Here is a 26,334-nt window from a genome sequence, read left to right as displayed (position 1 = left end):
GATAATGCAGACAAAATTTACGATAAATTTTTTGAAACATTTTATTCCTTGTATGATGCTAACTTTCGTATCATCGTAAAAACAATAAATCCAAAAAATATATATTACCCATGGGTGACCAGATGATTTAAAAAACCATCAAAAATAAAACAGAAGCTTTATATAAAATATCCTAAAAAAAATCATCTGCAAATGAAAAAATATATAAAGTTATATATACAAATACCTATTTGTATATATTACTATATGAAAAATTCTATAAAAATAATAAATACAAATACCTATTTGAAAAAGTTCGTAAAAACTTGAACAAAATTTACTATTCAAGACTCATAGATAAATTTGAAAATAACTTAAAATGCTCTTTGCAAATAAAAGATGAAATTAGTGGTAGACAAAAAAGATGCTAAGGTTCCCTCCCCAAACGATTATAGTTGATAACAAGCATATATGCGAACCAAGAGCTATAGCTCATGAATTTAATAAATTCTTTGGCATTCCACAAGGTTCCATTTTGGGACCACTATTGTTCTTGATTTATATAAACGACCTAAATAAAGCCTCAAATTTAATGAGTATCATGTTTGCTGACACTAACTTATTTTTTTCCGATAATGATATTTATAAACTCTTCTATACTATGAATGATGAATATATATGAAATATATTAAAATGGTTTAAATGCAAAGAACTAACTTTTAACATTGAAAAAACAAATAGGATTCTTTTCCACCTAGTCTCAAAAAAGTTAATTTACCTTGAAGTTTGCCTAAAATTTTTATTGATGATGTTGAAATAAAAAGACATAATGTAACATAATTTTTAGGTGTTTTTCTTGAGAAAAACATCACATGGAAAACGCATAACAACTATATATTGGTACAAAAATTTCTGAAAATATTTGAGTTTTATATAAAACCAGAACATATTTATGTAAAAAAAAAGTCTAACTCAACTTTATTACTCATTAATTTATAGTTATTTAAATTATGTTAATGTTGCGTGGTGAAGCATTGAAAAATGTAAGTTGAAATGCCTTTAACGCTGTCAGAAATATGCGATCCGTTTAATAATTTTTGCGGATTGATACACTCTTTCCAAACCATTTTTTATTGAAATGAAAGTTCTCAAAATTTATGAGCTTAATGTTTTTAATGTTTTGTGCTTTATGCAGGGCCGAATTAAGGGCCAAGTGGGCCTGAGGCTGCAAATTTAGAGAAAGCCAATGGCCTATTATTAAAAAAATACAAAATTTGTAGAGTAATGCAATAAAAAAGATAGAAAATGTTTTTTTCATAATATTTTTTAATAACTATGTTATTATAATTCAATGCAGTTAACATCATTTTCAAAATATTTACTGTAAACAGTAGTTTTTAATGCAATGAAGAATTGTAAAAAATTAGTAAAACTAGTATATCTATGCAACAAATTGCAAATCATTCCTCAACGATATTTCAGTTTTCTTAAGTTTGAAATTTTTTTTATTTGCTAAAATCTTAGATTATTAGACGTTAACTTTTCGAGAGTTTTTATGAACGAACTTTTCAATTACAGAATCTAAATCAAGCTGTTGAAGTAGTCTATTTTCTATACGTAACAGTAACATGGCGTTTAAACGTTCTTGGTCCATGGTTGATCTTAAATCGTTTTTAATGAGCTTAAGTTGAGAGAATGAACGTTCTCCGCTGCAATTGCTTACCATTAAAAGATACATGCGTAGTGTATCTTTTAATGGTAAGCTTATGCTTACCAATAAATACGAACATCTGTAATTCTCTACTTTGCTTATACGAATTTTATTTTCAGTTGACGTGGTTCTTTGTTAAACTATTTGAAAAAAGCAATAAATTGGACAATTTCATTGGATAACCAAGGCTCAAGGTCTTCATGGTATATTTCAACTAATGCACAGCTTTGGTTCGCAAATCATAAGATTTTAAAGTAGTAACTTAAGACAAAAAACCAAATCTATCATCAAATAACACTGCATGCAGAAATTCTCTGATTCAAGTCTTATAAAAGCTTGTCAATAATTGAAAGAAATGTGTGTACTTTAAACTTTTCCGAAGGCGTGAATCCAGTGTCAGCATCATTTGCTTCTGCATCACGATAGTTTCATTTTCTGTTTTGCTTGACTTTTATGCTCTTGTTGATACACAATTTATTCATACTTACATTAAGTCCTTTTGCTTCCAATTGCGTAACAGATTTTTTAGTTGTTGATTCAGTTTTATTGACAAGAATCTGTTGAATTGTTTTATACTCTTTCTGCAGTGCATTAACTGCGTTGTGGTTAGTAGACCAACATGTATCCGAAAGTCGTTTCAATGTAGGTATTTGTAAAGGAGTAAAGCCAGTTAAAAGTAGATTCCATCGGCGTGTTAAAGGAGAGAAAAGTACAAATAGTTTTTGAACAAAATCGAAAAAAAAACTGCAACTGGACAGCTGTCAACAGCGTTTTTACAAAAAAGATTTAGAGAATGTCCACAACATGGAATGTATTCAGCTAAACTTTTTTTTTACGAACCCAGACTTGCATACCATTGTATTATCCACTCATATTTGATGTATTATCATACGGTTGTTCTCTACAGTTTTTAATGCTTAAGCCATTCTCTTCTGAAAAATGTAAGGTGTATTTTTGCCAAGCTCTTACCAGTATGCTCATATATCAGAATAAACTTTATAAAACGTTCAACTGGTCCGGTTGCTAATACATATCGAATTATCAATGTTACCTGGTCTTAAAGCAAATCATCCGGTGTTGAGTTTACTGAGACAGAATATTATTTTGCATTTTTTATTTCTTGTATGACCTGTCTCATTAACGGATCATTTATAACTAAAATAAATTCATCACAAATTGTTGATGATAAATATGATATCAGGGTTCTACCTTTGTTAGCGCGTTGTTGAATGTGTTTTGAAAGAAATGGATCATACTCCGCAATTAACTACAAACATCCTAAATAATTTCGATTGATGACAGATCCATTATTCTTGTTATTTCCTCGAAAAGCAAGACTTTTTGCCGACAATAAATTAATTAGAAATAAAAAACGTTTGAGTAGTTGACGCCAATAGTTCCTTTTAGACATGTACTCTTCTACAAGACTTTTATCTATTTGCTTCCCTATAGTTTTTATATAAATAACTTTTTTTAAACTATTTTTGTGCAAAGTGACTTCATGGCGACATTCTTATATCATCAGAAAACTTTGTTTCTATAACTGCAAGTTTATCACACTGCATTTCCACTTTCACCTCTTCTGCTTGACCTTCTACTAGTGCTGGTTTATCTTGAAGTTTATGTTCATGATTTATATTTGAGTTGAGTTGTGTTATCTAATACCTCCATACCTATTGCTTGGTCATGGTCATCAGTTTGACAAGTTTCAGTTTCAATAGCGCTACTTGTACCAAGTTCAATATTCGATTCAGGTAATCGATAGAGTTCAGTGATCTTTTTAGTTACTTCCAGAACTTTTTTTAAAGTTTCTCTTCTTCTTTCTTAAATTTTGCTTTCTTGCATTCGCTTTTTTATTTTTTCATGATTTTTAATTTTTATTTAAATATAAAGAAAACATTATATAAATAATATAACGAGCGAACAGTCAGCACTAAATTTTTTTTTTTTATTGAATTGGATATAAACAAAATGAAAACGAGAAAAAGACAATTTATGCTACGAGGTAAAATATATTGTTGCAGTGTCTAGATTTCCGATAATTTAACATCCGATAGATAAACATTTTTTTTACCGTTTCTAGATGATCGCTAGTTAAATATTTAATATGTAAGGCCGCGAGCCAAATAATTGTTGATAACTTGGTGTTTTTGGCTTTTTGATATTTTTAAACATGGGTCTTTTTATTTGTGGATACTTTTTTCTAGGAGTGGGCCTATATTTTATAATCGTTTTAACTTTTTTTCAGTGGGCCTATTTTTTGTAGTAGGCCAGTGGCTATAGCCTCCTCAGCCTCCGCTTTAATACGGCCCTGGCTTTATTTATATGTGGGAAAATAACATATCTTTACCCGTTTTCAAAGGTCTCTTTTGTTTGAAACCAATAAACAAATATATATTTGGAAACAATAATTTCATATGTGAACAAAATTGTTTTGTTCAATTTTGATATGCATTTTACTTTTCCCATTTTCAAATAAAAACTGAAAAATTCAATTAACTTAATGGATGATGTAGTCAGGTTTTTTTAATTGTAACTTTATATTTTCTTTAGAACTTTTATTGTTGATTACGTTTTACTTTGCTGATTATGTTTTGATGAAGTTTATATACGCACGCTTGTAAAAGGTTCTGATGATAAGATCATTACGATCAGAAGCCTTGTTTGTGTTTGTGAAAGTAATTTGTTTGCTACGACAACTAATATAAACTTAAAAAAAAAAAATTACTATAAGCATAATTATTAATTGAGTAGCTGTTTTTTCTTTGCCTAGAGAAATTTGAACAAAGATAAATAATGACAATCATAACCTATTTTGAATCGACCAGTATTAGATCGTCAGTTTAGTTTATTTAAAAAGTAGTGTAAATTTTTCTTGATGTGTAGCTAGTCCCTAATTAAAGTATTTTGAAAGTTTTAGTTTCAAGCAACATGTTTTTTTTAGAAGTTTGTGTTAGATGAATTTTTACAAACTTATTTGCTTTACAGCAAAAGAGAAAGTATACAAATTAAAGTTATCATAGTAAAACTTTTGGAGTAAGATTTTTTAAATAGCATATACTAATTCAAAGTATTAGTATATTTTTATTTATATAAAGATACTATTATATTTTTATTTATATAAAGGTATTATAAACATATGCTAAGACATCATATTTAGGTATTTCTCAAGTTAAGCGTATTTGCAGTCATTGAAAACCACAAATTACTTAAGAAATTTTCATTTACGTCATTAATAATTAGTTAACGTTAAAAAAAAAATTGAAACAATATCGGCAAGAACTACATTTTTTTACTGTTAACATTACAAAATGGCGCTTTATCGCTAATTACCATGTATTGTAATTTTTAATATTAACCATTTTTGTTTACTCGTTGTAACAATGTAATAACTTGTTGTACGTATTTTGTTTTAGACTACTCTTGAAAATAATACAACACTTTCCTATTCTAAGTGAGTTAAATTATTTCTTTCACACCTCGAAAAACAAATCTTACCTATTCAAAAAATGATTTGAATGTAGTACAAATGTATACAGTTGAGCACTTGTATTTATAATTTGATCCTACATTCAATAATGACTCGTTTTAGTGGATGCATACTGCCATTACTTTATAAATATAAGTATAAAAAATTTTGTAGATTAATATGTTGCAAATTATAAAGTGTAGCTTTAAAAATTTACAATAATGAAAAAAATAGTAAAAAAATATAGTAAAAACCAACTAAGTGGTTGGTGTCTATTTATGATTATAGTCTCAATAACGTAGTATAATATATATTATAAATATGATTATATAATAAGTATCGCATATCTATTCAATTTTAATTCAAGTAGTTTTATAGTTTAATGACAATTGTTAATTCTCACTATTTTGGTTGTAAGACAAAATTACCAATATCTTTTTTTTTATTATTTTCTTTCTCCCATTTTCGGGGGTCACTGTTTTATACAAAAAATATATTTAAACTATTTTTGTTTATGTACCCTTACTACATTTAAAACTGTTGCCTTTTGCTTTCAAAATTTAAATTTTTAATTGAGCCTTACGACGAAAATTGGTTCTTTCGACCAAAAGACAAATAATATAGTTTGAATACAACGTTTACTGACATTTATGACGAATTTTGACGAATACTGACAATTATTGAGTCTGACTTTTGAAATCGACACTTTTTGTCTTTAAGATATCATAACTTCACCTAAGAAGCTTATTGAATTTTTTGTTAAAACAAGCTTTAAAAGGTAATGGAACCTACTTGTTTCTTTCCATTCGGCAATCATCAGCCATATTATTCAAATATAAAATAAAAACCGTTATAAAAAATGCAAGTTTAGCGTTGCAACGGCATTTCTCGTCAAGTATACGAGTCCGATATTTGCCTAAATCAAAGATAGATAGTAAATCGCCGAAATCAAAGTTAAATAGTAAAATTTTTTTCGTATGCCTACAAGCAGAAACCAATTCACTTTTTTTGTTAAGTACTAATCGACTATCAAAAGTCATAATAAAATATTTTCCATCGATGCAAAGGTTACACTTTTTTGTAGATGGGTTATAAGATTATCATCTTTTAATTATGTTCCACTTAATTAGACATATTCATATATATATATATATATATATATATATATATATATATATATATATATATATATATATATATATATATATATATATATATATGTATATATTATATATATATATATATATATATATATATATATATATATATATATATATATGTATATATTATATATATATATATATATATATATATATATATATATATATATATATATATATATATATATATATATATATATATATATATATATATATATATACACAGAGGCAATTCTACGAATAAAATGAGGGGGAGGGTGAATCCTCAAAAAGTACCGACTAGTTTCTTATGTGTGTGTATATATATATATATATATATATATACTCTTCCTCTTCCTGATGATCCAGCAATGGTGAAACTTCAAGTCGAAGATAAAAGTTAGATAAGTGTTTTTTACTAATTAATTATATATATATATATATATATATATATATATATATATATATATATATATATATATATATATATATGAATATGTCAAAATAAATAAGACTTGAAGTCTTTTTTAATTTTTAGGCATTGATTTTTTTTACTTTTTATTGAGGTATTTATTAAACATTTTATTTTTCTTTGAGTAAAATGGTGTACCCAGATGTATGAGGATTGCCATTACATAGTTTCTTAAGGCTTTGCAGCAAATAAGTTTCTTGATTACAGATTTTTACATCCGCGCTATTATATTTTAACTTCTTACGTTGCAAAAAAACATTTTTGCTCTAGATTAAAATTTAAACACTTTAAATTTAAAACAAAATTTAAACACTAATTTGAGGCATTTAAATATTTGGTTAGTGAAAATAAAACAAAAAACATATCTATTTGAGTGTTGTAGTAAAGTTTTTAAAAATTCATTTTTCTTTTTTTACTTCAGGTCATTGTTTAAATTTCTTAAATACGTATCCGTGAATTTTCTTTTTTTTAAGAACTTAGAAAATGCATTTTAATTGAGAAAATAAATTTTCCATTTCGTTATGAACAGCAAATATTTATTTACCATTTGTAAATTTGTACATAAGTTATAAATGTAAATAAATATATGAATTTGAAGCGCTGAAGTTTATAGATAAAATCCGAGACAATGATAATCAAACTTAAGTGATCAGTTTTACATTCATTAATTTGTCATGTCGATCTCTGTTTAGATTTTTTCTTTCAAAAACATTGGTTACAATAACATGGTTAAAAAATTTTACGCGTAAAGTTTAAGTGTAATTAAATTAAACTGGTTTTAGTTCTATGAATCTAATTATAAGCAAAGCATGCAAACAATTATTTTGTTGTGGGGTAACTCAAAAACCTGTATCTAGTTCTTGGACAAAAATGTTTCATTTCCGGGATCCAGGATTTGACCGAATTTTCGTATAATCAAAAGACCTGCCGCCAAAAAGTTCTTTCCGATTTGATTGATGACGGTGGGATAGTTAATAGAGCATTATATAATTTGTCTATATTATTTAAACGCTATTTTATTGCATCAAAAACAACCATTTCTTTTGTAATGTTTTAAACGTCATATAATACATCTTCTGTACTCTAAATTTGGCTAAAATTCGTAATAGCAGCATCTAATTTCTGATAAAGTGTTAATTCAGATTTAGTTGATAAACTTGGTTCGGCCATAAACGACGCTTCAGTTCCATCATTACTGCATTCTAGTTCTTCAATATCAGTTATCAATATCCTCAACAAATAGCTTGGAAAATAATTTTTTAGCTACGTAGTTTGAAGCACTGATCTGCAGGACAATAATATTATAAAATCTATGTTCTATTATGATTATTTTAACATTTTAGTAAGCCAACTAAATTTTTATTCCGTCTTTCAACAATTCTCTGTTACACATAGTGCAGCATTTTAACCAAAAAGCAATCTTTATTTTTGTGCAAAACATCTAATATAATTACTAATACATCCTCTGCATCAAGTTGGGATGCGCTGCGTCAGCCAAGTCTTTCCATTCCGAGTTTTATTGCTTGTAACGCCATTACTACAGTCTGCACCACTAAATATTGTTTCTCTGAAATATTTTTAATATCGTTGTGTTTAAAATCTATTGATGCTTTAAACATACATGTTTTTAATACACGAATCACCCCAACATTACAAGAAGACTATTCCACTTTGTCTTTACATCCAATATTGACTAGAGTTCTTTAGTGTATTCAATTTTTAACTTATTTTTGTAAAATTTCATTTTTGAGTGGTGATTTACGAAACATTTCACAATTATTTTCATCAGAACTCTGGCTGGCGAATGCATAACAATCACTGCCCGATGAATTTAAAATTATTGATTTTTTGTAGAGAACATCACAAATTACTAAATGTAGCCAATGGGCATAGCAAAGTAAGTGCTTTGTCTCGCTTAATCTTCCAAAGTTTTTCATAACTGATGCACCATTAGCTACGCTTGAAGTTATATGCTTCTTTCTAGATTATATGATTATTATGTCGTATAATTTATTTTGAACCATATCAACAATTTTTTCATTTGGAAGCAATCCAAGTATTTGAATGTTATTTTGGAGCCCGAAGGTTCAATGCTAGCCTTTGAAAATTATAATGAAGCAATTTGTGTCGTTGACCAAGCAATTTTTTTTTATCGGTATAGTACAAAAGTGCCTCAACCACTTTGATGAAAGAAAGTTAATGGGCTACAATGTCTTGCATAGACGGGTCCTTAGTAAATGTGCAGCTATCTTTGCCAAGCCTCTTTTCTTATCTACAGGTGCGCGTTCTCGACTAGTGTAGTTTCCGACTTGTGGAGAAAATTGAATTTAACGCCTATTTTCATGAAGTAGAGCAAACTATTTGCATCAAACTACCAGCCTATCTCGCTCACATCCATTTCATGCAAAATGATAGAAAGTATTTTTCAAACAAGTAAAATGGAACACTGTATTGCTAATGGCTTATTTAATCTAAAGCAGCATGGCTTTGTTCATCTCAAGGGTTGTATCTCAAACCTGCTAGAAACTCGGTACATCATGACGGAAGCAATTCATTGCAGCCACGCAGTAGACGTCACGTAAACACTCTTTGCGAAGGTGTTTGACAAAATGACGCATAAATGCATTATTCATAAGTTAAGAGCTTACGGTATTCAAAAAGCACTCGTAGACTGGATCTCAGCTTTGTTACGCGACCAAAGTCAACAAGTGGTTGCTCTCCTCCCTCCCACCCCCACCCCCTAACAAGTAATTGTCCTCCTCTTTATAAACGAGTTTTGTATGAATTGTCACAAAACCACCAACCCTTTCCCTCATTCTTATATTCCCTCCCTTCCTTCATATATATATATATATATATATATATATATATATATATATATATATATATATATATATATATATATATATATATATATATATATATATATATATATATAAATTGAAATATTTACTTTAATAGGCATCTTATATTTTTTTAATCTATATTGCCTGTTCAATGAAAATAGTCTCATTTTAAATAGTAACAAGTAACATTTAAAATGAGACTATTTTCATTGAACAGGCAACATTGAAAAATGAGTTGGAAAAATGAGTCATAAATTTGTATTTTTTACCTAGGTTTACCTAAAATTCTTCATTACCCTGTAGGACAATTATTTTTTGATTTAATTTTTACAGTCTGTCACATGTCTTGAAAAAGAAAGGTAAAAAATCAATTCTGGCATTCCGGCCTGAAATATTGTAAATCCGGCCGGAACCGGAATGAATTAAAAATAACAATTCCGACAGAAACTCCGGTTGGAACAAAACTCCGATTCATCCTTTGTAAAGACATTCTTTTTTAGTTAGCAGATTAGAATAAAAACTGCAAATAGTCGGAAATCCACTTTCATTAACTACTGTTAAATATCAGAAAACAGATCGCTGTGTTAAATATTAAAAAGTATTACTTTTTAAATCTAAGCAGTTTTATTTTTTGCAATATTTCTAAAGAGGTATTTTTTCATGTCTTAAAAATTTGTTATAACGGTTTTGATAAAACATTAATGACGTATTAAATCTTGTACTTACTCGTAACTTCTTCAACAATATTTGTGTAAACCTAAAAAAAAATTTATTTTGGTAACAGTATTAACATTCGTACTTATTCCACTTTACTAAAAAATCTGGTAAAATCAACGAATCTGTTACCACTCCGTTGATTTGACACCTACAGTGTTAATCTTCTCTGATAATAATAGAGGATTAGGTTTTCACAAATATTTTTTTAGAGACTAATTTTACAATAATATCATTTTTAGTAGGAGTCTAAATGTTACATCAAAAATGGCTCACCTGGAAAACCTGGCTTGACAGTACAAAGAAAATTCCCCAATTTTTAAAACACATTTTTGTCAAAAACAAAATCAGTTTCCTTTAATTGCAAGACTGTTTGTTCTTAAACAGCTTCTTTTTAATCCTTATAGAAATTTTTTCTTATTTGATCTTTTTTCAACAACGGGATCAAAGTAAAAAACGCCAACACGCTAAACAACCACCACGATTTTAACAATAAAAACAATACAGCTGTAGCCAAAAAAGATGCAGCTGGGATAACTGATTTTGTCTTTTTAATATTTTTGAAAAAGAAAATAAAAAACCGCTTCTTGCAAAAGTATGCATATATTTACTTCCAAGCATTAAATATACTCAAAGTGAAATTAATAAAATAAAAGATTATTATTTACAAACAATTTTGTCTTATTTTAGCTCTTTTGTTTATCCCATGTGAATACTCAAAATGGCGTGTTCATGTTACGCGAATGAAATAACGGTGACGTAGATTAAGATAACGGTGACGTATATTAAGATTAACAGCGTTAAAAAAAGGATTAAACGGAATAGGAACACGACGGTAAAAAGTTAAAAACAAGAGTGAATGGAAATGAAAATAAAATTATCTTATTATAAGTAATATAAAATCTTTTGTATAAATCATCTTAATTAAACTCAATTGCTTATTTTACATTGTTTTAAAGTTTTATATATGCAGTAGTATATATTAATACAAAAATATACTATAGTATACTAAAAAAAAAGTGTATAACCACTTTTTGTTTTCCGATTCAATTAGCTGAAAGTGATGGATATAATTGAATTGGGTTCAATAAATTTGTTTTAATAAGTTGCTTTTACTAAAAATTTATTATAGCATAAGGTAGAGCTCTACTTTCGTTTCTTCAGAAAAAATTCAAGGTTCAGAAAATTCAGCATTTAACAAAATTCAGTTTTAAATTAGTTTTGAATTATATTAATTTACAATACCACAGAGTTCTTCCAACGTAGTATTGTTTTAACATGTTCAACAGGTGATTAGGTTCATTACAGTTTATTGCATTTCTTCTTTTATGTTTATTGTTTAAAAATGATTCGCTTTCTGATTGAGTCATTGTTCCTTCGAATTGCAGCCTTACTTGAGCATTATTTAAATTTACTGCTTTTGAATCCACTTGATCGTTTTTGCGTTTTGTTGTCAAAGCCACTAAAAGTTTAATCACATCCTCTTGTTTTGGTAAGCTATTTCTAATAAATTCTTCACACTCCCTTTTAATTCTTTCACTAAAAAATTCTTTTTCGTTTTCCAAAGTTTGTATATCCATTGTGCTGAACCTTAGTTCTTCTTTATTTCTATTATAATAAGTAATACAACCTTGAATTCTATTTTTTTCGCTACTTTTGTTTAAATACGAACAGTTTTTAACTGCTAGATTTTTTCCAGAAGAATCTATTATGAGAGGTTGTAAAGTATTATCTTCTTCATCTAGTTCTTCCAGGTTAGTGTTACTGTGTTCGTAACTTGCGTTGATGCAACTCTGCTTTTCAAAATTGTTTTTAAGCATTTTATAATTTACTTCTTTAGAAAAGATTTCCTTTCCAGTGACATTTAATGTGTTCTGATAAAGAAATCTTTTCCGAAATGCGCTGAATAGTTCTTTTTTCCAATTTATTCTCAAATAATTCTTCTATTTTTAGCATTACAACTTTTTGATAATATTTTTACCTACTTATGAATTAATTAGTTCCCATTTTTAATTTTTAAATAGGCACAATAGAAATACCATAGCTACAAAATAAAATTTGACGTTTTTGCGCAACGTTGTTCAAGAAATGAAGGAATTATTAAAGCGCTGTCCAAATTCATTACTATACCAAATTATTACAAACAGGGTATTAAATCATAACTTTACTGCAGACAGTTGAAGTAAAATTTTAAATCCAATTTTTTAATGCTCCCTCGTGTATTTTCAAATGCTACTCATCTGTAGTCTCATAAAAATATCTTTACGTCTTATACGCATTAATAGATTCAAATTAATTGAAAAATTTATCTTAATAAATAGGAATCACGTGGCGTATTGAAAGAAGACAAGAAATTTATAAATACGTTTGAGTTTTTTGGTATATGTATACATAATTTAAATAAATAAAATATATCTGATAGAAACATAACTTAGCTTCTTTATTTTATAAAGAATAAAAAGCGAGCCAACTGTAAAGAATTGTCTTCCTTTCTATTGGGAATTATCAAGTAGTTACGCACAAACTTGCGCAAAAATCGAGTATTTTTTGCGTAATTGCGTACTCCTACATTCCTATTAAAAATTCAATCAAAATGAGACAGAAAATGACGTACATTATGTGAAACAATACATCCAAAATATAAACATTTAGTAAAACATAATAGCGAAAATACGTCTCCCAAAAAACTCAATAAATAAATTAGATATAACTCAGATAAAGAAAAAATTTAGAGGACATACTTTTATCATAAAAAAAAATAAAAAAAATAAGTAGAGAAAATGTAACTAAAAATATGTATATTGAATTAAAAAAATGTATTATAAAATACAATTTTTTTAATAAATAAACTTTATTAAATATTAATTGGTTTTAAGTTGTTTGCTTTCCATATGCAAATATACATAAATTAAAATCCTCATTATTATTTTTACTTTAAAACTGTGCTGAAGTTTATTGTTAACCATTCAAAACCGGATATTCAAACCGGAATTTAATGTGTAGTATTAGATACCAACTCTTAAGTTTTTTTGTATTTCTCAATAAAACACCATATTAGGTTACTATTCCTAAGTAAAAACCTTATATCTAAATATTAACTGTGTTTTCAAAGTTTTAACTTCAGAGAAATCAGAGATTTAATTAAAATATAACGACTGTTTTATTATGGAATAGTTGAAGAGAGCTGCACAAACATTGACCAAGGGTTTTAGTAATTGCAACAAGGGCAATTCTGCAGGAGTGTGTGTGGGAGGAGGGGGAGAGGTCAACACTCTATCAAAGAAGCAGTTTTCAGTTTTTTAGACTTTTAACTTTTTTTAAGAGCAGTCGGAATTTTTTAAGGATTCGTCCCATCCCACAAATTTTATTACTAAAATTGCCTCTGAGGGGTAGACAATAGATATAAATACTTAATAATCTGATTATCTGTTGTCTATTATCTGAGGGGCAGATAATAGGTAACAAATATAAATGTCGAGAAAAGAATAAGTGAGCCACTAATTAAGTGCTAATGCAAAACGCTACAGTATACTACAAAATTTATAACTGACTCTTCAGAATCAGTTGTAAAGTCCTATTTTAATGTTGCAGTTTTACGTTTGCCGCAAATAAAAGCTGTTTTTTGGCAATCCCTAAATTTTTTTGTGACACAATGTTGAATGCGTTAAGTTGTATTTATACCTGTTTGAGATAGGGACACTAAGTGTATAAATAACATATTTTTAGATGTGGACGCACATAAAATGGATAAAGTATTTTTCAGATCCTTACTTTACAGCTAAAAAACGCGTGCCTTATTATACATAACAAGTTATTTGCCCTATTAGCGGAGGAAAAGATTTCTTTATCGTACTTTAGTTCATCAAGGAACTAAACATTGAAGTCCTTTTTCAATGTTGTTGAGTCCAGCTGGATTTTATCGAATATATCATTTTAGGTTTTTTTATGAATGAATAGACGCACAAGATTTTGATTGATTAACGTGAATAAGTTTATATTTCTTGATGCTAAGTTACGTGACCGATATTGAAACCCAATTGACGGTTTAACTAACGTTAGCTTACAGACAAAGTTGGCTTTACGTAGTTTTAGCTACACTGACAACTGCTTACATTTTAAAAACGTTGGTATAAACAATAAATAATTTTAATCATAAACTGAGTTTTACAGAGTCTGTTCTCATATGTATCCAAAGTTGCCTGAGAGGATACTTTATGTTCTGTTGAAACAGAAAAGCATAAGTTCAATTTAAAAGATCCTTGAACTCATCCTCCTCCTGAATCCATCCTCCTCCTGAGTCCACCCAACTCAAACATTTATAGTAACTTTTAGTGTGGAACTTTTCCAAACGCTTTTGAAGAAATTTAAGTATATACAACATTAGTTTTAATAAAACATTTTATATTTTAATTTTTAAAGTTATTACTTTTTTTATTTTATCAGTAATTACTGCAATTACTGATTTCACCATAATAAATTAGATATTTTTAAAGCTGTTTTGTATCTTCAGTCATTTAAATGTTATCCTGTGTTCTTTATAGGTGTTTAGTTTACGCATCATAGTAAATTTGACTCTTTTATTTGATTTCAAAGAACATTTTTTTTGCAGATCTCAAGTTTTGTTTTAAATTTTTTCAGTGTGAGATAATACTTTTTTTCGGTGTGAGAACCACATACATTGTAGGTATTAACCTTGTGTTTTTTTTTTAAGAGTAATATATATATATATATATTAATATATGCAACAGATAATCAGATTATTAAGTATTTATATCTATTGTCTACCCCTCAGAGGCAATTTTAGTAATAAAATTTGTGGGATGGGACGAATCCTTAAAAAATTCCGACTGCTCTTAAAAAAAGTTAAAATATATATATTATATATATATATATATATGCAATTTAATTTGTTCAGATCATTATTCAAAAAAAGATGTTGGCAAAAGTAAATAAATGATAAGGTTGAGATACAATTGTTTGCCACAGGAATTTAAAATTTTTTGGACCACTTGAAAAAGGTTTTAACTTTAATTTCGTTTTTCTATAGTATGGGCTATTTCTATATGCACCTTTTAGTTCTTAATTACCCAATCAGTGTGCTAGATGGTTTAATAGCACAACTGTATAGTAAACAGCAAATGTCTTATAATGACTAACATTCTCATAAGCATTTAATTTATTTGTATAAACTATTAGCTAAACTCTGTGAGTAAATACAAATCTTCTGGTAGTATAGTATAAAATTTAAAAATTATATCCATGCACACATATGTATAAACATACACAAACACACACACATATATAACTTTTCAGCTACTTCCATGCTATATATCTTCGTATGTTATAAGTGCGGTTTCAATTGATGTTAAAAATGATAGCTGATTTACCTATGCAACACTTTTTTGTTTTATGGTTATTGTTGTTTACTTTTATATTAGGACTTGCGCTTATCAATAAATTTATTTGATAAAAATTATTGAAAAATATTTGATTTATTATCAATAGATTTATTTAGCTGATATATATATATATATATATATATATATATATATATATATATATATATATATATATATATATATATATATATATATATATATACACACACACATATATATATATATATAAATACACATATATATAAATATATATATATATATATATATATATATATATATATATATATATATACATATATATATATATACATACATATATATATATATATATATATATATATATACATATACATATATATAAAAATATATATATATTGTGTATATAATATATATGTGTATATATATACTTTTGTATATATACATAGAGATTTATATATATATATATATATATATATATATATATATATATATATATATATATATATATATATATATATATATATATATATAGAGAGAGAGAGAGAGAGAGAGAGAGAGAGGGAGAGAGAGAGAGATATATATATATATAGATATATATATATATATATATATCTATATATATATATATATAGATATATATATATATATATACATATATATATATAGATATTTATATAGATGTATATGTATATATATATATATAATATGTACAAGTATTTATTATATATACAATATATAAATATATATATTATAAATATATAAACACACACATGATGTGTGTATATATATTTATAATATATAATAAATGTGTGTGAATATATATATATATATATATATATATATATATATATATATATATATATATATATATATATATATATATATATATATATATATATATATATATATATATATATATATATATATATATATATATATATATATACAGGGCCGGATTTAGATATGCGGAGGCCCTGGGCATATATTTTGTGGAGGCCGACTCTACCTTAAAAACACAAAAAAGATAACTCTATATATTTTTAATAATAGTGATGTGCATTTCTTAAGCATCTTTAATTAACATAGTTGAACCATATAGATAAATAAAACACTCTACCTTAAAAACACAAAAAGGTAGCGTTCTTATTCATAATAATGTGATTATATTAGGAACTGTACATGCACAACAGATTGATGAAATATTTATATTTCACTAATAAACTAGCAAATAGTTAAACACAATTAACACGCAAAGTCGAAGATATCTGGAGAAGAAAAACAGATGAACTAAAATTATAATTACAAGCCCGGCACTTTACGAGACTTCATCTTTGCGAAGTCTTGAATCGATTGGTTAAAGTCAATCTCTCTGAGAATATCATATTCAGTACTCATCAAAGTTAGAAAACTAAGCCTATCATGATTCATTATAGTGCGGAGTCGATTCTTTATGAACTTCATTTTACTGAACGAACGTTCCCCAGAACAGTTTGTGATCATTAGGACCAAGTACATTCGTAACATTATCTCAACATTTGGAAATGTATCCACAACTTGCTTCATCAGCAATAGTTTGTAAAGAAAATGTTCCCTCCCAATGTTATCATCTTCTTCAAGAAAAAAATCAGTGAAGAAAGCGGTAAACTGCACAAGCTCACCACTAAGCCCTAGATCTAAATCATCCTTATATTCATCAACCAATTTTCTTAAGAGGTTTTATATTGATCTATTACAGGGAGAAAGTTCTGAACCCGAAATTTTTCAGATGCCGTAAGTCTAGCTTCTCCTGATCCTCCATAATCTAATGGAGTGAGCCGCACGCTTTAATAACGCTCGCGTACTTTTACATATTCATCAGTTCCAGACATCTCCTTCCCTTTTGTTCTTCTTTTTCACTGCAGAGACTTCAGTGCTGCTATGGCTGTGTTCAGATCGAGTTTGGGATCTTGTAGTATATGACTTTTAGCATTACTTCAAGCAAGAATGTCGTGCCAAAATGCAGCATAGATACCAGTTTCCATTTTGCACATCTTGCCATCAAGACCATTTGCCTCGGAACGTTCTTTAGAACGTGTTTTTTTTTCATTCTCCGATATATTTTAAAGTATATTGCGGATAGGATGATATCCAACAATGAGAGCTTTTACTGCATCGGATCGGCAGAAACATCGTGTTGTAAACACCCTTTTCCTTACATGCACCCAACCAGATTCCACACTTTTTAGAGAGTCTGTGAGAAGTGCATAACGATTTGTGGAAGCTGTGAAGAACACATTCAGTGCCTCCTGGACATTCACTAAATTTGCTGCTACTCTAACAAGATTTAGTGAATGTCCAGCACTGGGTATCTAATTTGCGTTATGATTTACAGCTGACACTTTAGCTTGAAAGCCACTGTATCTCCCACTCATAGCTGAAGCGTTATCGTAAAATTGCCCACGACAATTCTGAATGTCAATGTCATGGTCTTTAAGGAAATTCATTAATCCACGAAAAATTTCTTCCGCTTTGTGTCCTTGATTCGGCAAAAATTTCACAAATCTTTCAACTGGTCTATCTTGTTCCATATATCAGAATATTAGAGTTAGTTGATCAACATGACCGTCATTAGCAGTAGAGTCAAGAGACACTGAATAGTATTTTGACAATTATAAGCGTGAAATGATTTCGTTTAAAACTCGATTGCCCATTAGTCTATCAAGTTCTTCACAGACAGAAGATGACAAATAATTTGTATGACCAGAACCACTACTGACAAGATTTTTTATGTGCTGTCCTAAGAAATCATCGTAAAAACAAATGCGTTAGGTAAATTATTAAAAACAAATCTCTTAAAATAAAAATAAGTTGATTATGCCCTAATCCTAATCTTTAACTGAATTCTTATATTAAACTTAATGTGAAAACGAACAAATTAATTATATTATTAAACTAAATGTAAAAAAAAACAACTTAGTTATTATAATAAACTTACAAAGTTTTGCAGCGACTATGCGGCTAAAGAATCAACAGAAAAAGAAATTTTAGATGTAATCAACGGCAAGTTTAAACGCGACCGTCGTATGAGAATATTTAACTGGTTAAAATAAGACAATCAGATTTTATTATTTTGGCATATAGCGTTTCTTCATAGTCCCAAATTTAACTGACTCAATAACAAACAAACCTAACTGACTCAATAATAATTAGCGATTGTTGTGTTATCAACAAATACGTTTATATTATTGTTAAAACATAGTGATTGGTGATAGATAATAGCATAGAAACTTTGCCTTGAATGGAAGTCAAGAACTCAATATGATATTAAAACTGAAAATGAATTAAAAATATCAAAAAGATGAGAATTATTTAAATAGTTTTAGACTATAATCTGAAGACTGTATGCAGTTAACATTTAAATAAGGCTTTGAATGTTGAAATTCAAACAACTAGTTTCAATTTCACATATTTATATACTATATTCAAACTTTGAAAATAATATATAAGTTGAATATAAACAAAAGATGATTTATTTATACAAAATAATATTTTTTCGGTCTCATATAATACTTTATTTAGATAATTATATTACTTTTGTTATACAGTTTATCATGGTGTGCCAAATAATTTGTATGGTTGGTATATAATTTTAGGTGCTGTTACTTTACCTTAATTACATTACTTTATTGTCATTGATACGTACTTTAACTCCACGAACCACAAAAAACATGCATAAAAATTCTATGACGATTTTATGTGGAGGCCCCTAATTGTGGAGGCCCCTGGGCAAATGCCCACAATGCCCACCCCTAAATCGGGCCCTGTATACATATATATATATATATATATATATATATATATATATATATATATATATATATATATATATATATATATATATATATATATATATATATATATATATATATATATCAAATATACACATACACATATACATATACATATACACACACATTTATTATATATTATAAATATATATACACACATCATGTGTGTGTATATATATTTATAATATATATATATATATATATATATATATATATATATATATATATATATATATATATATATATATATATATATATATGCACACGTACACACGCACACGCACACACATGTGTATTAAAATATCATTAATTCTATATCTTCTAATAGTAGATATAGTATTAAGGATAGTTATATAGTTAGGTACTTATAAAGACTGTTATTATCAGTTCTGATCATTTTACAAAAATCTATTATAGTTTTAGGTCTGATATTTTCAGTTAAACTCATTAAATAACTTCTGAATTGTATACACTCGTAAGCAAATGAAGTTAAAAGAATTTATTTTATATATATTTTGAAGTATTTCTGCTTTTTTTAAACTTCTGATGGTGATAGTTTTATTATTTGAAAGCAAATCTTTTTATTGGCTTCATCATAGCACATTTTTTTCAGTCTAGTTCAGAATGTAGTTTATCAATAATCGCATAGTATGTATTAATCCTTAAAGATATATATGCACACGTACACACGCACACGCACACACATGTGTATTAATATATCCTTAATGCTATATCTTCTAATAGTAGATATAGTATTAAGGATAGTTATATAGTTAGGTACTTATAAAGACTGTTATTATCAGTTCTGATCATTTTACAAAAATCTATTATAGTTTTAGGTCTGATATTTTCAGTTAAACTCATTAAATAACTTCTGAATTGTATACACTCGTAAGCAAATGAAGTTAAAAGAATTTATTTTATATATATTTTGAAGTATTTCTGCTTTTTTTAAACTTCTGATGGTGATAGTTTTATTATTTGAAAGCAAATCTTTTTATTGGCTTCATCATAGCACATTTTTTTCAGTCTAGTTCAGAATGTAGTTTATCAATAATCGCATAGTATGTATTAATCCTTAAAGAGTCTCAAATTTCAAAGTTTATTTATCCTTCTCTTTTTTATCTGCAGTTAATTTTCTTTCTATCTTTAATTTGATATATATTAGTTCTAAGTAGTATATTTGATATCTATGAAGAGAGAGTGCAAAATAAAAGAGAGAACAGAAAGAACAGAGAGAGAAGCAGCTGTTTCTAAATCAATCTTAACTGACTGCAATTGTTTACTAGCTTTGTTGAATCTTCCAAGTGTATCACCCCATAATGTGGTCATTACTACCGTTTCAAGATAGTCCAATAGCTTCTGATCTTGTGATTGACTTTTGTGATTTATCATCTATGATAAAAGACATTGCATTAATAATTTCATTCCAATTTTGTTTAAACTAATACTTACATTAGATCTTGCTGACCACCTGGTATCTGATTTTGCTGACCATCTGGCATATAATAGTTTTTAAAGTGATACGTTTTCTATTTTAATTGAATTGTTCTGAAGTATTTTCCATCTTTATGTAAAAGCACTGAAATATTTATAGATATTTTAAAGCAAAACAAAAAATTCAAAACCTACAAGTGTCTGCATCACATTCACAAACAAGATTTAAAGAGTGCGCCTAGCATGGTACAAATTTAGCTAAAGAATTAACTTCCTTTTTTTTTATTTTTTTATTTGTTTTATTTTTAATTATTTATTTGAATTTTCATGCTATATTTTTTTTTACACAATTCTCTTTATCCGAAGATATTGGTGGCTTAGCATAGGAACAGCCACAAATAGTCATTAAGGCTAATCCAAATTAGCATCCGTTAATGACCAACATTTTTGTGCACCGAAGTACTACTCAAGCGCTGAGTTGGCGGTAGCAGGATTTGAACTCGTATTTCACAACAGTCCGGGTTTTAACTTTTTGTTTGATGATCTAACCAACTGAGCTATCCAGCCACAATTGCGAGCTTGAAGTCTTGTATACCTACCAAATATGTTAAACGCATTTTCATAACCACAACTACCTAGGAAAAATTGTTTTATAGATTTTCTATAAACTTTTTAAACATATGACCTAAAGAAATTCTATAGAATTTCAATAGAACCTTTGTTAATTTTTATAGAACTTTTTTTTCTGTAGAAAAAAAAGTTTCATAGCAATTTCTATATAAATTAATAGACATTCTATAGAAATTCTATATGCCATATGTTTCAAAAGTTTATAGAAATTTTTTTTCCTGGGTATTGTTTATATCCAATCCACGCAATTCTAAAACTAAAAATATACCATCTGCTAATTCTTCAGATTTATGACCAGAGTTGGGGAAAAACACTAAAAGTTTTTCTACCTGACAGCCATTCTTTTGAACATACCGAAGAATGAGTACTGTTAATCTACATGACTAATATCAGATGTAGAATTAATACTGATGGAAAAAGTATTTAGTTTTTTTGTATTGTAATGGAAGAAAAATTTATATAACCATTTGTTGCATAAAATTATCTGCCGTTATACCTATGAACTGCTCATATATATTAAAAGATAGGTATGATCCTCTAAATTGATCTTTTTGACTTTTTTTGACAGTTTTTTATCACACTTTCTTTTATATTAACAAGCAAATGAGTAGAAATGGTCCAAATAATATAATTCTTTAGACTGTTTTTAACAGGCTTTTTTACTATTTTGTTAATGCTGTATTGTTTAAAAGCGAATTATATACTTTCATAAAAATAAATAACATTAAGTCTCCATTAACTTACGAAAACCAAAAACACTATATAAGTTTTATTTTTGTAGATTTCTGTAAAAACGGGGGTAAGCTAAGATGTTAACAGTATTGATACAAGTTTATTATTAATAAACACTACTACATTTGTACTTTAGATAGAGAATTTTATATTTTATGTTTATTTAATTTAATGAAGTAAACAAAAACATAATTTTTAATAATTAAAGAAAAACGCATTGTTGTTATACGCCATTTAACGCCGGTTAAAAAAAACGCAGGTTAAAAACCAAGTAATGTTATACCATAGTCATAAAAAGAATCATTCTTCTTATCATTCTTATGACTATCATTCTTATCATAGCATTATCATGTCTATCATGTCATTATCATGATTATATCATATGGCTTATCATTCTGATGACTATGGTTATACCGTTTATTTTATTTTAAAGTATATTTGGCCCCCTGATATTTTTAACTTTTTTTTTTCGTTTGCTCAAAAAAATTTATTTCGTGAAGTTGTTCGGCTAACCCAGAGTTAGCGAAATCATGTACTATCTCTACCGTGACATACGCGAAAATATTACGCATACTTTGTTTGTTAAAGTATATAAAATCATTATGTATGTTGTGTATATGACATCAATAGAGCTTTTAAAATGTTTTTTTTTTTGTGTTTTAGAAAATTAAAAAAGATTTAAAAATAATAATTTGCAAGCGATAGGATTTGAACCCTCGCACATTCCATCTCAAAAATCGAAAACTCTGTTGTTATGTGATTTTTCTCCTTGAAATATATTTCATGTACTTGTGAATATCTAGGCAATAAAAGAAATCAAACATCATCATTCTAAAGTTACATATTTTGTGTAAAAAAATGACAAAGATAAAGTTATACGAAATTTCATAAAATATTATACAGTTAGGGTAGGTTATAGTTATATGACCACCTAGGTAATATGAGCTTACTTAGAGCTTTCTTAGATGTAAGCAGTGAAGTTAAAGTTGCTTTGTATTTTTTGAATCAATTTTATGTGGTGATAACAGGAATCAGTATAATTAGCGTAAAGCTATATGCTGGAATCAGCGGCTATCATCTAATTAAAACGCTATTAGATTTTTTGCGCTGATAAAACAATATCAACACGCTTGAATAAATCTGTGGCGCGAAACTGTGATGTTAAAATAATGAAATTAATTTTTTCATAAAGAAAAATATGTTAGCTAGAAACCCATTTTATTTTTGTTTGAAAAACAATGCATAGAAACATTTTGTTTTAGCTTTATTTAGAGATGCCATTTTTCTGTTTCTATGAGCATGCTCAAATTATCCAGTCTTTTTCATTGAAATTACCAAGTTTAAAGTCCTTAAATTGCAGTGGTTTTAATTGCTTTTTGAATAAAAACAAACCATAGTAAAAAATTTTAATATTATAACAACACCAAATTTTTTTGTGTAATTTAAACTCAAAAAATTTGAACTTTTATCGTTTAACGGTTTGAGTTGATAAAATTGAAAAAATAACGAACTAATTTTTTTTTTCCTCCGGAAAACAAAGTAGTATTGTTTTAATAAAAAGTGGCTTAAAATTTGATGATAAATTTTGTTAATAATGAATCATTATATTCCAAAAATTAGTTCAAATTGTCAGCTTGGTATTTTTCTGCTTAATTAATATTATTTTTTTGAGCTAATTCAAAGTGCTCATAATACCAAGTGGTCTCGGTAATTTGAGCACTTTTGCTACTTTTTAAAACCTCTATGTTTTTAAGAAAAAATTGCGGGTGCCCAAATATTTAAGTGGATCATAAGTACTGATCCCTAAAAATTGTTTATTCGCAGAAATTTTGAATCCATAATTGTTTTTGAAAATATTCCAATTTTCATTTATGGTGCTCATATTACTCTGAACTAAAATAGAAATAAAAATATATATTAAAATAGAAATAAAAGTTACACTTTTGCTTAAAATAAGTTAAAAACTAAATTGTCATTATTAAACAAACAGTTAGATGGTAAACAGTTATTAAAAATTAACAACACTTCTTTTTATTCGTCTAATCAGATATAGCAAAATATGCTGAACGTCTTCGTTTGTTACTGATCTGGAACACTTCCTAGCGTGATGTAATCTTTATTTTTTTAGCACCATGTATAAGTCCTTTATAGACCGAAGATGGCATGTAGTACCAATTATATTTGCTTACATATAATTACGCGGTTGTTAATGTATACTGGCCGAATTTTTCTGCGTTTATAGGAAATCCTACATTGAAAAATTACATTTAATCTCTTGATATTTCTTCGACAATTCCGGATATTTCAGCAGAACATTTGTAATTTTGGAAAAATCTCTATGCCGTATTTCCGTCATTTCTATTACCGGAACCTTGACGTGGTTTATCAATGCGCAAACCAAGCACTTCTCGGAAATATTTTTGGACATTTTTCTTTTCTTGTCTTCTTCAAGTTGATTGTTCCTGGAGTTGTTGCAAACCACTTCTCGAAACCTAAATTGTAATTAATATGGAGGGTCATTTTCATAAATTTTATTCTTGCGTGTAGAGTTGACACTCCGTATTTAAACGCATTTTCATTTTCAACTCTCGTTGTAACTTTTAAAAGATCTTTGCCGTCTATTGACTCAAGAGTTGGATTTAATTGACTAATTTTGGCTTCAATTTTATTGACAACCGCTGTAGTTTTTGTGGTTGTTTTTTTTTTTTTTGCAAATTCTAATAAAATTGGTCTGCGAAATCTAACAGATGAGCAAGTAGGGTTCTGACATATAATTGCAGAAATTTCTTCGTCTACTAATCGCAATAATACAAGGGACATTATAAATAAATTAGCATCCGATATTTGTTCGTTTTCTTCCGGTAGAGTTTTTTATACTCACTTTGCCCAGAGGATCCATCACATCCCCATTTATTTAAAAGCTTGAGACAATTGTATATTGTCGATCCTGACTTTATCTTTATAATACGGCAGATTGTATTGTTTAGGATATCTTGCAGATTGATTTTTACGCATATATTTGTCACCAATATGCTGAATGCAGGCGGATAGCTACTTTTTTTTCGGATAGATGCCTTTTTTTCAGGCAGATAGATACCTTTTTTTCTTTACTTAGTATGTGATACGAAGATATTACGAAACTTAAATTCTTATCAACAAGCCTTTTTATTCGAAACGTATATTAGGCTTGGGTTAGATCTGATTCAATACACATACTCAATTCCTCCTCTTTTATAAAGCAAAGTCAAATATCTGGATTGAGTATGTTTTGCAGAAGTACTTTTTTATCTTCTTTTCCCTTATTTCTAATAATAGTAACAATCAAGCATTGTCATTTTCACCCATGAATCGTAAACCTTGCACATAAGCGTTACGGACATGTCCCACTCCATACTCCAGGACTAACTCTATATTTTTTCCTTATTTGTGCTTTCCGAACACTCATCGTATGGTTTTGTTGGTTTACCACAATCATCAGAAGTATTCAAGCCAGAATTTTCAGATGTTGCGGTACTGCAAGTACTCAATGGTACTTTAACTAGGCATGGCAATCCCGGGATTCTGTACAAATTGTTCATCCCAAAATCCCGGGATTAGTCTCTAAAATTTCGTGTGATTTAAGGATTCAGTGGTGTAGCTAGGGTTTCTGGTGCCCAGGGCAATGCTGAAAATTGGCGCCCCCTGAAGCAGACATATGAACTAAAAAAAAACACTTAATGTTTCCAAGTATATGACAACTTCAATTAAAAAAATGCAAATGCTAATCATAATGCAAACTCATTTTAACTCATATTTCCAATTACATATCCATTATGATTCATGTGAATTAGTCATTGAAAGTGGCAGATGTTCAATCAGATCCAATAATCAATAACTATTTATAAATCATAATTTGATCTTTATAGCTTTTGTGAAGACGTTGTTGCCCCATTGAAGCTCGTAGATATGAAAGAATAAGTTTCAACTTGCTGAAGCAACATTTGCAACTGGCTATTGACAC

The 26,334-nt window shown here is 27.8% G+C and overlaps 1 protein-coding gene across 1 annotated transcript in view; it reads right to left on the bottom strand.

The window, feature by feature from the left end:
* LOC100201353 (BMP-binding endothelial regulator protein) overlaps positions 1-10,764 on the bottom strand; it is a 34,230-nt gene extending 23,466 nt beyond the window's left edge. Inside the window, exons 1-2 of the mRNA XM_065809047.1 lie at positions 10,607-10,764; positions 10,343-10,373 (exon numbers count right to left, since the gene is read on the bottom strand). Coding sequence (XP_065665119.1) covers positions 10,343-10,373; positions 10,607-10,660 — 85 coding nt within the window. The 5' untranslated portion in view covers positions 10,661-10,764. The remainder of the gene's footprint in view (positions 1-10,342; positions 10,374-10,606) is intronic.
* Positions 10,765-26,334: the final 15,570 nt, after the last annotated feature.

Source organism: Hydra vulgaris, chromosome 11 (assembly GCF_038396675.1).
Source record: "Hydra vulgaris chromosome 11, alternate assembly HydraT2T_AEP".
Taxonomy (NCBI): Eukaryota; Metazoa; Cnidaria; class Hydrozoa; order Anthoathecata; family Hydridae; genus Hydra; species Hydra vulgaris.
This window is presented reverse-complemented; position numbering and strand designations above follow the sequence as displayed.